This window comes from Urocampus carinirostris, chromosome 1 (genome assembly GCF_059441175.1).
Source record: "Urocampus carinirostris isolate Australia breed hairy pipefish chromosome 1, RoL_Ucar_1.0, whole genome shotgun sequence".
Lineage (NCBI taxonomy): Eukaryota > Metazoa > Chordata > Actinopteri > Syngnathiformes > Syngnathidae > Urocampus > Urocampus carinirostris.
The window spans coordinates 60,483,804-60,499,222 of NC_142349.1; the positions used below are offsets into that span (position 1 = coordinate 60,483,804).

The 15,419-nt window shown below is 37.9% G+C and overlaps 1 protein-coding gene across 1 annotated transcript in view; it reads right to left on the bottom strand.

Moving 5' to 3' along the window:
* LOC148376454 (arf-GAP with GTPase, ANK repeat and PH domain-containing protein 3-like) overlaps nt 1-15,419 on the bottom strand; it is a 165,608-nt gene that overhangs the window by 114,516 nt on the left and 35,673 nt on the right. The window contains exons 4-5 of the mRNA XM_088347315.1: nt 4,482-4,567; nt 30-171 (exon numbers count right to left, since the gene is read on the bottom strand). Of these exons, the coding sequence (XP_088203441.1) occupies nt 30-171; nt 4,482-4,567 (228 nt within the window). The remainder of the gene's footprint in view (nt 1-29; nt 172-4,481; nt 4,568-15,419) is intronic.

Consider the following 15,419-nt stretch of genomic DNA (forward strand, 5'->3'; position numbering starts at 1 on the left):
AATCGAGCAAGAGAGTCCGAGGCAAACACCTTGGGTCCCCACCAGGACCATGGGCACCTCGGCTGCATTCCTGTAGCTGGACAGACGCAGGAAGTAGTTGTAGACCGTCTGGAAGCTGATCTCGTCCTCCAGGCTGAAGACGAAAACCACCGCGTCCACCCAGGCTGCGAACTGAGGGCACATAAGAAGACGGTGGAAGTTAAGTTCAACAATATTCACATTTTGGTGACTATATTTTCATTCAGTTTTAATCATCACAGTTAATTGATAATACAAAGCAAGTTATCACTTCAGATCTTTCAGTTCATATATTCTTCGTGGTTTGCTGTCCCGCCACAGTTGTAATGCCTTCTCAAGGTCCAATCCATTATAATCCTCCTCATAGCGTAACCAGGAATATAATTGAGTCCATTTTGGCAGAAAAATCCTTGCTAGGAGTATTCTTTTGTTTGTTTTCTTTCGTCGAAACGTTGGCTTCAACACACGTGTTTTCCTTGCCTTGGCGGTCTTCAGGAGAATTTCTCTGCCGTTTTTTTCGTGCCGGAATTATTGCCGTTGTTATCACTTTCTGCATCAAGTTTCGACTTATTACTGACGCTGAAGAAATTACCAATTTTGTGTTGATTTTCACTTAACACTAACTTTTTTCGGAGGCATACTGAGCCTTCACCTTCCCTCGACGACAACCATCACAACAATGACGTCATCTCGAAACAACCGAGATCTCGTTTGCCGAGATCGGCTTGCAGACGAAAACTCGAACTGTGAGACCAAAACAACAATGGCGGATCTGCCTGACGAAAAGTTTGGAGTGCGGTAAATCTTTTTTTCAAAAAAATGTAATCGGGTAAAAATGACAATTTTGTGTCAAAAAAGTTGTGTCCCGGGGACGCACGTTGATTTGACACTATGCGTCCCCAGTAAAAATGATGCGTCTAGGACGCAGGGACGCGGGCAAACGAGAACACTGAAACACTGATGTCTTCCTTGTTTTTAAATACAATAATGCTTCTAATGATTATTTTTTTCCTGGTAATATTATCCTTATTACTATTATTACTCGTGGTATTGTTATAATGTTAAAATGAGTACTATCATATCTTTTCCACCATGTGTATTCTCTGTATGTTATTATTTTTTATTGATCCATCTTAACATTATTTCATACACCTTTGTGTATTGAAGAGAAAGGTGGAAATGTACATAATTTACGTATTAAATAGGAAAATAAAATCCCGCATTTGCTTATGTCATTGATTGGATACACTTTAAATTAATTGAGTTTATAATTTCTTGCAGTGACCGTAATAACACATTTCTACACGTTTCTTGTCCTTTTAATATGCAGGGAAAATTAAAATATTTTCAAATCTCAACTGTTTTGTCTGTTGTATTGTGATTGTTACTTGGAGTGGTTAATTTTACTATTCGTCAGTTATTGTGCCGTTGAACACAACACACGCTTAAAACTGCAGTGCTCACGCCAGACCGCATGGTGGCACTGCAACACCGTTTGTGGACGAAAGACCTTCGCACATGTGTTTTTTTTCAAGTAACAAAATAATAATAATACTATTAATTTTAATTTAATTTTGGGAATCACTGGGGGTGTTTCAGGCATAAGAAATGTATTTTGATTTTTAGTGGGGAGGCACATTGAAAACGACAGCAGACTCTTATATAATGTCACTTTTTTTGCAGGATGTTTCCTATCCTTGTTGAAACCTCCCAAAAGTAATAAATCATTCACAGAATAAAATTACATTTCACCACCCTCTAGCATAATCGAGGAGGTCGAGCCACTTTAAATTGAAAATGTAACTGAAATCAAAATGCATCTTATTCTTGTGTTAAACTCGGTAAATATTTTTTATGCATTAAAAAGAAACACACAGATGAGCTGCCGTGGACCGGTTCTTAAAGTAACTCACCAGTAATGGGTCATTGAGATTTTCAAGGAAATTTTATTGATAACAAGGCATATTAATTATTTCAAAATAATTTTTAATGAAGACAGTGTGCATTGTTAAGCACCTTCTCATGGTAAAGAATAAATACATGACAAAAATAAATAAAACAGTTCCAGTACTATCAAAATAAAAGACCTGGTGTAAATCATGTATTTTGCAGAGCCCCAAATATTTCAGTGATTTAGATATGCTATTTTTCATGTTGCTTGTGCAATTATCAAGATATATGACTTTGAAATCTTGAGTGAATCTCGATTATATTTGTTTGAGACATATATCTCCCCGTATAGGTGTTGGGTAAAAATAACAGTAATATGGAGATTATATTTTCAAGTTCTTCTCATTACAATTGACCACATTACCACCATTTTTTACATGGTCCTTAAAGAATATTCATAATTGAGACATAATCCTTGCATTAAAACACATTTCATAGTTGTAACGGTTGCCATGGCGCCCAATTGGCCGCCCCCGTGTGGCGCCAGCTGCGGCTCGTTGACAGTTTGGCTTTCCGTCTATTTAAGCTCAGTGCTCTCACTCTTCCTTTGTCAGTCCGACAACGAACCTCTGCCCCGAAAGACGTGGGTTTCTGTCTTTTTTCCTGTTGGTATTTCCTGTCCAGAATTATTCCCGTTTAGTTCGTCCTGTTTAATTTTGATATCCAGTTTTGATAACAATTCTGTCTGTCCCGTTGTTTAATATCGGTTTCCAGTTTCGTTCCTGTCTAGTTTGTCCTGTTTATTTTCGATATACTGGTTTGATATCACTCTTGTCTGTCCCGTTCTTTCCGGAATCGACCCAACATGTCCGATATCTGCTCGGGCAATTGTTATCGATGTCGTCGGCCTCAGGCTTCCTATCATTCCACGCCAGACTGCAGCCTAACGTGCATGACTCCCCATTTCCCGTAAAATAAAAGGCTTGTGTGAGAAATGTCACGCATTTGGGTCCTGATCCAGTTCTGGTTCATGACAATAGGGACCTCTGAAAGTGCTGACTCTCCCATTATGAAGAGTTGGTTCTCTTTGGGGTTCACTTGCAGCATGCCATGCGTGGATTTGTTGCACGTTTTAACCGTGGATGTTTTTTTTTTTCGTTTTTTCGAGCCATATTTTATTAAAACTGCAACCTCCCGGTATCTTTGTGAGAATTTTTTTCAGTTCTAAAGCACCTTTCCTTATGCACCTGTAGGGGCAATAACGCTTCACATGACAACGACATACAAAGCTCTACAAATGCAGCTTCTATGTCGGCGTCATTTTTAAGCTGACTTTGTTATTTTGTCACTTTATTTTTCTTTTTTTAGTGCATGGTCTGTCGAGTCAGAATGCGGAGAAACATGGCAAGAATTTGAAATTATTTTCAAGCACCTACACAGATTTCGAGCACAGGTAATAGAGAAGATATTAAACTTTCGATTTTTTTAAGGACATCCTAAACTAAACACCCTACCTTTAAAATCAGTTATTCATGACACACTTTAATAAAACCCTAAAAAGAAATTTACAAAAATTTGAACTTTTTTACTGTCTGCTAGCATCTAATGCCTTGGTTAGCTGGTTAATAATGAGTGTGCAAGTATGTGCATTAGTTAGATGCACTCGTATAAACTCTTCTTTTTCATCATTTTCCGAATTTAGGTCGGTGCTTGGACTCTAATTGAAGCAGGCCTTCTCTTACTTTCACCATTTTCTACTAACAAAAAAAACACGGCAACAAAAATAGCATCAGTCTCAAGCACTCCACTTCGCCTGTGTTCTGCCCTGTACAGCTTTGCTAAAAGTGACATTAGAGCAGATAGGTGAAGTGGGAAATAAGGCATACGAGTTCTTTGAACTCAGCTGGGCATTGTTAGCACATTCTTAATAGAGAAAATATTTTACTTATATACATAACTTATGTACATACATACATACAAAGTGAGATTTATTGCTTAAAATAGATTTAGATAATCATCAATTGTTTTCAATTGTAATATAAAGTAGTTGATTTTGAATTGTTTATAACCTTACATTTGAACGAATAAAAATCAAAAACATCAATCAATTAAGTTGTTTTCTTCCGACCCATACAACCCAGGCTCGAGTGGCAATTTCTTTTTTTTTAAACACAATCCAATATGAATAGTAAACTACAGTATTGACTTTCCCTGCAGTTCCGTCACAGCATGACAGACGATTACAGAATTACTTGAACCTGCCCCCCCAAACCCCCTTCCACAAAAAAGACTGAGCATATCACGGCTTGTTATCTTATCAGCCCTCAGTCAGGCTTCCTCCATTATGTCTTTTATTCCTCCGGTTTACAAAGATGATTAGTTGCCTTCTCTTCGGCGTTTGACTGCAAGTTGCTGCTTGATTCACTGTGACCTTAAAGTGCATGTGAATGGAAAGGGGGTTGGGGGGGCAGAAAAAAGAAAGCAGCAGGGAGGTAATGGTGTGTGGGCTTATACTCTTTTTCTAGATGACCGCCGTTGATGTGTTTTGTAAGCTTGTGTGACTGCACACTCACCTGTAACTCCGGTGGTCCTCCTTCATCTCTGATCAGGAGGAGGTAGCTCTGCCCGTCCACCACAATTTCCTTCTTAAATCGTCCACCTGAGGAAAAGAGCCATATTGCTTTTTAGTACTAATGAAAAAGAACTCGAATATGTGAAAAACTCGGCTTAAAAACTGAAACATTACAAAATAATGATTTTAAAATGGTTTTTGCACTCAGGGCGGCAAGGTGGTGAAAGGTTAGGCCGTCTGAGGCACAGTTCTAAGGTCACAAGATCAAATGCAGCTAACAGCCTTCCTGTGCTGAGTTTGCATGTTCTTCCTTTGCATGTGTGGGTTTTCTTCCGGGCACTCCGGTTTCCTTCCCAATCCAAAAACATGCATGTCAGGTTAATTGGCCAGTCCCAATTGTCCCTAGGTGTGACTGAGCGAGTGAGTTGTCTGTCTCTGTGTGCCCTTCGACTGACTGGCAACCAGTTTAGGGTGTTTCCTGCCCACTGGCTGAAGATGGCTTGGATGGGCTCCAGCAACCCCGCGAGCCTACTGAGGATAAGCAGTGCAGATAATGGATGGATGGGTGTTGCACTCCCTTGCTAAAAAAATATTATAGAATGATACATAACTGACTGGCTTTTTACAACATGCTTATTTAAAGTGCATATTGAATTCCCTGTAAAACAAAAAAAGGACATTAACTGTATTATTGGTGTTTAACGTGCATATTTATTTAACCTAACAAGAACTGAGTTTGGGTAATCATTTTACACGACGTTATACAGTAGCATTGTGCCGTATTGATCGGCCAAATATCGCTGACCAAAATCACATAACTATAGATCCAATGGGATTTCAACCCAGGGTACAGTGACAGAGCGTTGAATCCTAACCACTAGACCACCAGTGATTTTGATGACATACGAAAAAGCATTTGATTTTATTTCATCATCACACTATTTCTATTCACGGTACCAGAGACAAATGTTTGAAAATGGAGAAAACAGAAAGTTGTTGTGAACTATATAAAAGTAAAAGATAAAAATTACAAGGGAAACAACTCTTTGGTGTATAAAATGAAATGATCTGCATTTATATAGCGCTTTTCAAGTCAAGACTTCCCAAAGCGCTTTACAGTGTGCTTCACATTTCCCAATAGCGGCCGTGCAGCCATGTAGCGCTAACCTGCTTATTGGGGGTATTAGGGGTTCAGTGTCTTACCCAAGGACACTTCGACATGTAACACGGAGGAGCCGGGATTCGAACTGCGAATACTTAGTTTGAGCTGAGAAAAACAGAAACTTAATTGTTAACCGATTTTTAGGGTGTGCTTTATATCTGAGTGCACATGATACACCAATTATTTTCCACAAGTTTGCATTATACACAAATAAATAAGGTTGGACAACAATGCGATACAGAAGAAGTAAAACTGCTGAAAAACCCAAAACTAAAATAACTCAAGCGAGTTTACTCTACTTTGAGTTATGTTATGATGAAAAATACCTTGTAAGTCCTACACTGAAGTCTTTCACCCTATTAAACTACATTTCACTAGGGGACTTTTTCGCTTTCATGAGACAGGAAATTGAGTAGTGACAAGAAAACAGAAGGAGGAGGAAATGATAAAGATGACACAATAAATGAGTCACACTTTCATATTCGTCAAAGACAAGATAATAATAAGATTGATGGCACTTTTTTCCATTAGTGCCAGCCAATTGACTTTGGGGACGAACGGACTAATGTCACACACATAGTGCGTGTTACCAAACTAAAACGGCTTAGCTCTAGCATGCTAGCTTTTACGAGTTAGCATGCAAACATTAGCCAAATTCCAGCTAGTGGCTAGCAAAATCATGGCAGCAGAGGGACACGCAAACTTTTGAGAAATGTTCTCGTTGCTCTAAGCTTGGGAGAGCTCCTGTTTTTACAGAACTTTTCATTTTCTTCCTACTCTTTTCAAAATGAAGAATATGAATTCCCCTAAGGGGAAAGCAAGCTACATGAGGCTTGCCTCATATTTGACATGACATCCTCATAACATACTTTTTTCCACTGAATAATCTTCAGTTTTATACTTTGCTTTCCGACTGAAAAATGTCTTGTATCCCAGCTTTGTGTCTTCCATGTGAAAATGTACATTGTATACAAAAATAAAATACAGCATAATGAGATGACATATCTTTACTGTATATTAGCTAAAGTGGCTAATTATTGACCAAAAGCTGGTGAACAAAACATATTGAATTTGCTAAAACTGTTCTTGCAAATGTAAATTGGCTAGTGCTAAGTGACAAAATGTCAAAAATAGTAAATCGCTAACCAAATATCGATAGGAAAAAAACATTTGTATAAGAAAAAAAATCAAGTATTATGAAAGAAAACACTATAAAATATAGCTACATTTAAAATCAAAATATTTTACATAAAAGCTTATTTAAAAAATTATACTTTAGTTATTCAACTTATTTATCTACTTACACAAGATCACCCTTGAAATAACCAAAATTGTCTTTTGTGGTAGATCACATTTTAAATTCCTCATTTTAAGTATATATTTTTTCAAGTTTTGATAGAAAAGGATCCTACTAAAATACTTATTATTAATATAAGCAAACTTTTCTACCAATTGGGAACTTATTTGTACACAGAGGTATAGCCAAGCGCAGTTTGGCAAGATGTTTTATTACTTAGCTATTGTACACTACATTACTGAGCTTGCTATGAATCCATAAATGATCAACAGATCATCATCTGGATCAGCTATGATTGTTGTTGCACATTTGAGTCTCCTAGGAATATTTGTCAGTTGAATAACAGAGTGGAAAAGGTGGAGTGCTACACTAGGAATCCAACTTAGAAGGCTAGGTTGCTAAGGCTGGCTTTCACGGTATCCCAAAACACAATATATTTAGTCTTTGTTTAAATAAAGAAAATCTTGGGCCAACCACTGCCTAATACCAACAATATAATCAAACACAGAACATTGATTATTACCGTTTGGTTTTACTGGTAAATAGACGTGTATGTTGTTTGTATAAAAGTAAAAATAAAGAGAAAATAAAGTAGGTCGAATGAAGTAAAAAATAAAATAAAGACCCAAGTGGTAGCATATACAAAGAAAATAGTATAGGGCCAAGAATAGATCCTTGTGGAACACCACAGGAGAGAAAGGGCATTGGAAGAGGACAGGTCATCAAGCATGATGAAGAAGGTCCTTCCAGATTAGTTTTAATTCAATGCCGTGGATTGTTAGGTTAACCCCAACACTTGTAATAACAACCTGCACTCAAAGAAGACACAGAGACGCAAGTATGACTTACTTGCAAGGAGAGATGACCATAGACTGCCTATTACAGTCTACTAGAACCTCTGAAAAAGTCTAGTTCGTCCTTGCCTTTTTATTGTATTAGGAACACCCTAATTTACATGTTTCTTCTGCTAAAGGGAGGCGGAGTGACAAAAAAACAGTTTGAGATCTGTTTTCACAACAACATCTTATCGTATCAACCCCATGTTTAAACTTACAACATGTTGTCGTATCAACAATATTACTACTATTGAACTAGGCGAGACTGGCACACTAAGCAAGAATATACACAGTATGCAACAGTAGAATAACTTATTTACAGTTTAAATCCATCATGGATGCACACATAATTACTTAGACGTGGCAGGAGGACTGCATAGTCATTGGTTACTTGTGTCGTCCTTGCCACTCAAGTATCACCGCAGAGCCAGATGAGCGTCGACAATTGGGAACAGGCGGCATTGCGGTGACTTTGTCGCCCGAGCGCCTAAAGCTGTGCATTAGACACGCTAAATTGCGATTCTTCGCCCACGTAATTGGTTCCCGGCTGGCTTCCTGTCAAGGCGTCTTTGTGACGTTCACTTTGACTTGTCGCACCAACTTTTTATGAGGTCACGCCGTGTTGTTGCTGTGTTGTATTATCAGGTACGCTCACATCATAAAACAAATCCCCCGGTTGCTACTTTGCAACCCTCTGTAGCGCCTCAGAAATACAGTTTGAAGAATTTTCTTTTATCAACAGCAGGCAGTGAGGAGCGTCACCTTTACAATCTTTTTTTCTCCAGGGGGTTAATTTGTAGGTTTGTAAGGCCTTTGATTCGCTGGATGCTATATATTCCTTGGAGCGTGTTCTTGTTACGTTTCGCTGAGAATGTTGTGTGCGATACTCAGTAGAAAAATATGTAATTTTCAGAGAAGTGAAAATATGGTAAGCAGCAGAAGGATTGTGATTACGCGTCCTTGGGATGTCGTTTTCAGAGTTTGTACACCTTTTTCATGTCCAGATTCAATCACTTTTTAAGGACCTTCAATGTCAATTTTCCCATTTCTCCAAGAAAGAATCCAGTGTGATTCATGTATTTTGCAGATCCACAAATATATCAGGGCGGCAGTAGTTCAGGAGGTAAAGCGCTTGTCTTGGGATCGATTCCCAGCACCTCCGTGTTACATGTTGAAGTGTCCTTGGGCAAGACATGAATCCCTAATACCCATGGCTGACGCCGCTACAGGTGTGTGTGTGTGTGTGTGAATGGGTAAGTGTGAAGCACAAGGTAAAGCGCTTTGGAAGGTTTTCAGTGACTTGAAAAGCGCTATGTAAATGCAGACCATTTACATTTACATCAGAAATGTAATCATTAATCTCACACGGGTATTTATCAAGACATATGATTTTTACATCTTGAGTAAATCGTAAATGTATTCGTGGATTTGTGTGTAAATATTTACAAAATGTAGACAAATCTCTTCATATAGGTTTTGGGTAAATTGCCTGTAATATGTCACTTACATTTTCAATCGCAAGAAGTTCTTCCCATTACAAATCATAATTAAGAAACACCATCTTATTGCACCAATACAAATGTTCTAGTGCAGTGATTAGATGTATCATGCACTTGTCCTTTTGAGCGTATTGTCGGCGTCATTTTTAGGCAGAATTGTTGAGAGACATGGCAACAATTTCAAGTATTTACAAGCACTTTACTCAAATGTAAGCACTTTTTAATCATTGAAAACAACATTAAAATTTAAGCATTTTCAGGGATTTCAATCACCCGCACAAACCCTGTGTTTTATAGAGACAGATAAAGGGATAAGACATCTGAATAATGAATCGGGGGCGGCAGTGGCTCAGGAGGTAGAGCCCTCGTCTTGGGATCAAGGGATCCCAGTTCGAATCCCGGCTCGTCCGTGTTACATGTCGAAGTGTCCTTGGGTAAGACACTGAACCCCTAGTACCCCCAATAAGCAGGTTAGCGTCTTACATGGCTGCAATACAAGGCCGCTATTGGGAAATGTGGAGCACATTGTAAAGCGCTTTGGGAAGTCAATGACTTGAAAAGCGCTATATAAAAAAGGCAGATCAGATCAATGAAAAATATATCGTTGGTTTCATGCATTTTAAGGAAAAAATACTATATTGGAATGGTTAGGACTTCTTGTCATTCTTTTACTCATGTATTGGTATATGCAATTACACAGTTTACAAGTGCAGTGAAACTGTTTCCTCATTTGTTTTCTCAATGTAAGTATTTTTGTGTTTTAATCAATTAGTTTCAAGTAAAATAAAATATCATTAAAATAATTATTGAAAATAGCAGATTATTCCGTCCATTTCAAATCTACTTGTAAAAGAAGAACACTTTATTTAAAATAAAGTAAGGCCGTGAGCAAAAGTGTCATTTTTCTAACACTGTCAATAACTTTGTAAGCACTTTTGGATTCATTTGGTGTATTTTAAATGAATGCTCATGGTAAAAAAAAAATAACAAGTGCTAATATACAACATCAAACAATTTTATGAAATAACATACTTTTTTTAGTAAAAACAAAATATATATATATTTAATTAATGTTAAAAAATAAAATGAGAAAAATTGTCTGCCATATTATATCATGGGTGATTTTGTTCATAGTATGGACTATTTTTCCTCATTTTACTATATTTTAAATATATGTTCATGGCAATCGAGAAAAAACAAAATATACTAATATTATATGGGTCGGTGGGTGGATCCCTCAACCACTTAGGTTGTAGGAGCACCGTTTGTGATGGTGTGTCTTGGGCAAGTACAGCCTGGCGGCGTCCATCCCTCTCCAGGCCAATATACAACTGCAAACATTTTAAAATATTCTTCTAAAACCATAATAAATCATAACATTTTGGGGGCAGCACTGCGGCACAGTGGTTAGCGCATGTGCGACAAAGTTCTGTGGTCATAAGATAGAAGCTCCTGTGTGGAGTTTGCATGTTCTCCTCGTGCATGTGTGGGTTTCCTCCCACATTCCAAAAACATTCATGTCGGGATAATTGGCCAGTCCAAATTCTCCCTAGGTGTGAATGAGCAAGCAAATTGTCTGTCCCTGTGTGCCCTGCGACTGGCTGGCAACCAGTTCAGGGTGTCCCTTGCCCACTGCCTGAAGATGGCTGGGATGGGCTCCAACACCCCCGCGACCCTACTGAGGATAAGCGGTGCAGATCATGGATGGATGGATGGATAACATTTTGGAATGTAAATAATCGTTGAATAATCCACATTTTTCTCCTCTGGAAACTGATTATTTTGTTCAATTAAAGTTTTTCTTAAAATGAAAAAAATAATTTTATCAAATCCAAAAATATATTAAAATGAGCTAAATTGTCTGCTGTCTCCCATAATACAAAATGGCGATGAGTTTTGTAAGTAATTTTGTTAATGATAGGACTATATTTTAAATGTATGTTCACAGTAAAAAAATAAATAATATATACTAATGTCCTATTTACTCCTGAATTTTTATCCAAATATGATACTTGAAATATAATAATTGACTAAATTAAGACTAAAAACAAATTGTTAACCAAAAACAGGATAATACCAGGGCAGACAACTCTGAAAAGTTGCCTGCCCAGCCAGGCCCCATTTTTCACAACTTGAAACACAATAAGACGACTAATCGCAAAAAAGACCATTGTTGCAAAGTAATAAGGATTAATAGTCAGAATATATAACAGAACAACACTTTAAAATTAAGTTTATTGTAAATCTACTTGTAACATCCATTGCATGTATATGACATCCCTGTTTTCCATCTGCCGTCAGTATGTACCTGTATTCAATCATCTTCATTCTGCAATATTTGCGTTGCGTCGTTTGCTACAAGCCACGTGAACTCCTCTATCCACGATGCTTTTAATGTACCTTTACGTTTTGTAGCGTCATAAATTTGGGGCTGAGGTTTTGGCTTGATTCCTAAACACTTATCCATTTTTCTTGTGTTATCTGTGCATCTACTTTGGAAAATGATATGCAAATGCACGACCTTATAACGCTTGGGAAAGTCCGGAAGCACGAAGTTATTTGATGCAGGCTTCTGATTGGCTGCCGAGTTTGCAAATTGCCAAACGAACCGAAATTCCCAAATTTCCAAACCGGACAAAGATTTTGAAATCGGAATAAATGAAACGTTTGATTTGGAAAAAAATAAAAATTAAAACGAAATTTATTTTTTTTCTTGAAAAAGTTGTCGGCCAGACGTTGTGTAAGTTGTACGCCCGACGTAAAAGATGCACGCTCCGGGCGTCCAGGCAGACGTTATTTCAGACACTGACTAGGGCAACAAAAATATGAGAAAAGGTGACCAGCAAGGAAAGGCAAAAAAGGGTGTCAAATCAGAGAACTGCTCAGCTTTACTAGTGCAGACCGACAATCCTATGCATTTATAACCATTTTACATCTCATATAAAAGGCGTATTATTCCCATTTGCAGATAAGAACGACACCCGAGGGCAACCGCACTCCAAAGTCAATCCCATTCGCGCTCTGTGATCCTGTGGAGATTAAATTATATAGGGGAGGGGTGTGGGAAAGTCATTCCAAACGCTTTTGAAAAAAAAAAAAAGAATAATATAGTCGATCTTGATTAAGACATGAATAAAATGAAAAAAGCAGGGGGGATTATGCCCTGCGGGAAAATTATTAGATACATTTTTTTTTTACAAGTACGCGATTTTCTGGCTGCTTCATAACCACATGTACTTCCTAGTGATAAAGAAGATGATTTTGTCGACGATAAAGAAGGAGAGCGCTCAGTCAGGGAAAATACTGTGAAAATGTTACAAGTGACTTGCAAAAAACTCCACAGAACCTCAATTACCTTACGAGACAATTTCAGAGGGCCTATGAAAATACAGCTTTTATAGACTCATATCTAAATGGGACATTGCAAAGTTTACGTTCTCAGGAAGAAATGGAGGAATGGGAATGTCCAAAATGTAGTACAAATATAATACTGTAATCCCTTGCTACTTCATGCTTTCTATTTTGCAGTCTCAGTGCGTAAGGTTAAAATATAACATTCATCCATCTAATGCCGTTTTTTTTGCCTTTCGGACCAAGACAAGTCATGTTTATTTGTATAGCCCTTAATCACAAGGAGTCTCAAAGGACTCTACAGACAACAAATTATTGCAAACTACAGGCTATTATTAGATCATCCCCTGATCTAAAACATACATGAGGGCAAGGAAAAACTCAAAAACCTCAACATGAGGAAAATAAAGAAACCTTAAGAAGGGACCACACATGAGGAAATCCCTTTTCCAGGATGACCAGGCTGCAATGGATGTTGCAATAACAAATAATACACAGATATTGTCAACAGAAAATATAGGTCATTCATAAGCTATAGAATAGAAGTGTTTTTTAAGCCTAGATTTAAACAGCTCCACTGAGGTTACAGATCGAATCTCAGGGGGCACAGCATTCCACAACACCGGGGCCTGGATGGAGAATGCTCTCGAACCTGCGGTTTTCTTCTTGGCTCTTGGGATCATTAGTAGACTAAAAAGTGATTTGCAGTTACTGTATTTTTGCCGAAATATAATGCATGGTTGTGGCCGATCCATTATCTACTCTTGACTACTGCTGAGAGCAAATTTTTTCACGGTTTACGCTGTTGTCGACTGCCTAAAATGAACTGCGCAGTTTCAGCCACAATCCATTATCCTCAGTCGATTGTTGCTCAGAGCAGGAGTTCCTACTTTTCAGATGTTTGCATAGCACCGTGAAAAAGGAGGCATAATAGTGTATGTACTGTATTTATAACATAAAATAAAATAACAAGAACAATAACTGAAAAAATATTAACAAAAATTAAAAAATGAAAACTTACACAATTACATACATTTTTGACCACAATTTTTTTTATTAACCACACAAGTAACTGATGCCAAGGTTTTTAGTTATTCCTGGCCCTCATGTAGGTTTTAGATCAGGGGATGGTGTAATGATAGTCTGTAGTTTGCAATAATCTGTGGTCTGTGCAGCCCTTTGAGACTTCTTGTGATTAAGGGCTATACAAATAAACATGACTTGACTATTTAAAATTAATAAAAGTGAAAAAAAGTGTATATGGGAAGGATCTGAGACATAGATGGACATATTGACCAACCAAAGGGCAAATAATTCAACCCAAAACACAGTTAAGACTGCCCCACCTCATTAAAATAACAGACCACTACACATTTGATCGGCAGCAGGAAATAAAAAAGAAAACAGTGTTTGTCTTTTTCATTTGTGACATTGATTTTTTTTAATTTAATTGACAAATACCAGCTCAGTAGCCTAGATGGTAGTGTGCCCGCTTTGAGACTGGGAGGTCGCTGGTTCGCGCCTCGGCCGAGACATACCTAATTGGTATAATGGCGGCGCCCTCTGTTGGCTGCGGCTGCATCGACTCGCTACAACAGGTCAGGTGTATCGACATTTCGTTCTGTGTACATTGTTACAAAGAATGACAATACAAAGGAAATTATTATTATTATTATTATTAAATATATTTTTGCGTTTGAACTCCTTTTTAAACTTCTTTAATGGCTGGACAGAAAGAAAGAGAGAGAGAGACAGAGAGAGAAAGAGAGAGAGGGACACAGAGAGAAAGAGCGAGAGAAAGACAGAGAGAGAGAGAGAAACATAAACAGAGACAGACAGACAGACAGAGAGAGACAGAGAGAGAGAGAGAGAGAGAGAGAGCGAGAGACAGAGAGAGAGACAGAGAGAGAGAGAGAGAATATCAATATATTTTTGGACATTTGTACTGATGTTAGATATTTCTGAACCTTTTTAATTTTTTTTAATGTTTTCTTTTTTAAAGTTTATACATGTTGGGGTTTTTCTAACTAGATTTTTAGTGAAAATTTAAATTATTCTTTTTAATTTTTGTATAATAGATAATGTGAGGGGCAGCATGGCGGCGCAGCGGTTAGCGCGTGTGCGGCACAGTTCTAAGGTCTTGGGAACCTCCTGTGTGGGTTCAAATCCAGCTACCAGCCTACCTGTGCGGAGTTTGTATGTTCTCCCCGTGCTTGCGTGGGTTTCCTACGGGCACTCCGGTTCCCTCCCACATTCCAAAGACATGCATTTCAGGTGGATTGGCCGGTCCAAATTGTCCCTAGGTGTGAATGAGCGAGCGAGTTGTCTGTCCCTGTGCGCCCTGCGATTGGCTGGTAACCAATTCAGGGTGTCCCCTGCCCACTGCCCGATGATTGCTGGGATGGGCTCCAGCACCCCCGTGACCCTACTGAGGATAAGCGGTGCAGCTAATGAGATGAGATAATGAGATAATGTGAGTGTCCAATGTTTTTATTTATTTATTTTAAATAGTAGGTAATTGAGTTTAACTGTATTCATTTAGTGTTTGTACTGATTTTCAAATGTATACTTGCAATTGATGATTTGCATGTTTTTTTTTCATTATTTTAAGATATTTGTTAAAATTTTAAATGTTTACTGATTTTTTATATATTTATTCCCACTCCTATTCATTCATTTATTATTCTGGCACTAATCTACATATATCGTGACGGGACAGAAGAAAAGACCTTTATTGTCTTCTGTACTGTAAAAGCAGAACTTTTGCTGCGTTGACATGCAAACATGGTCAACT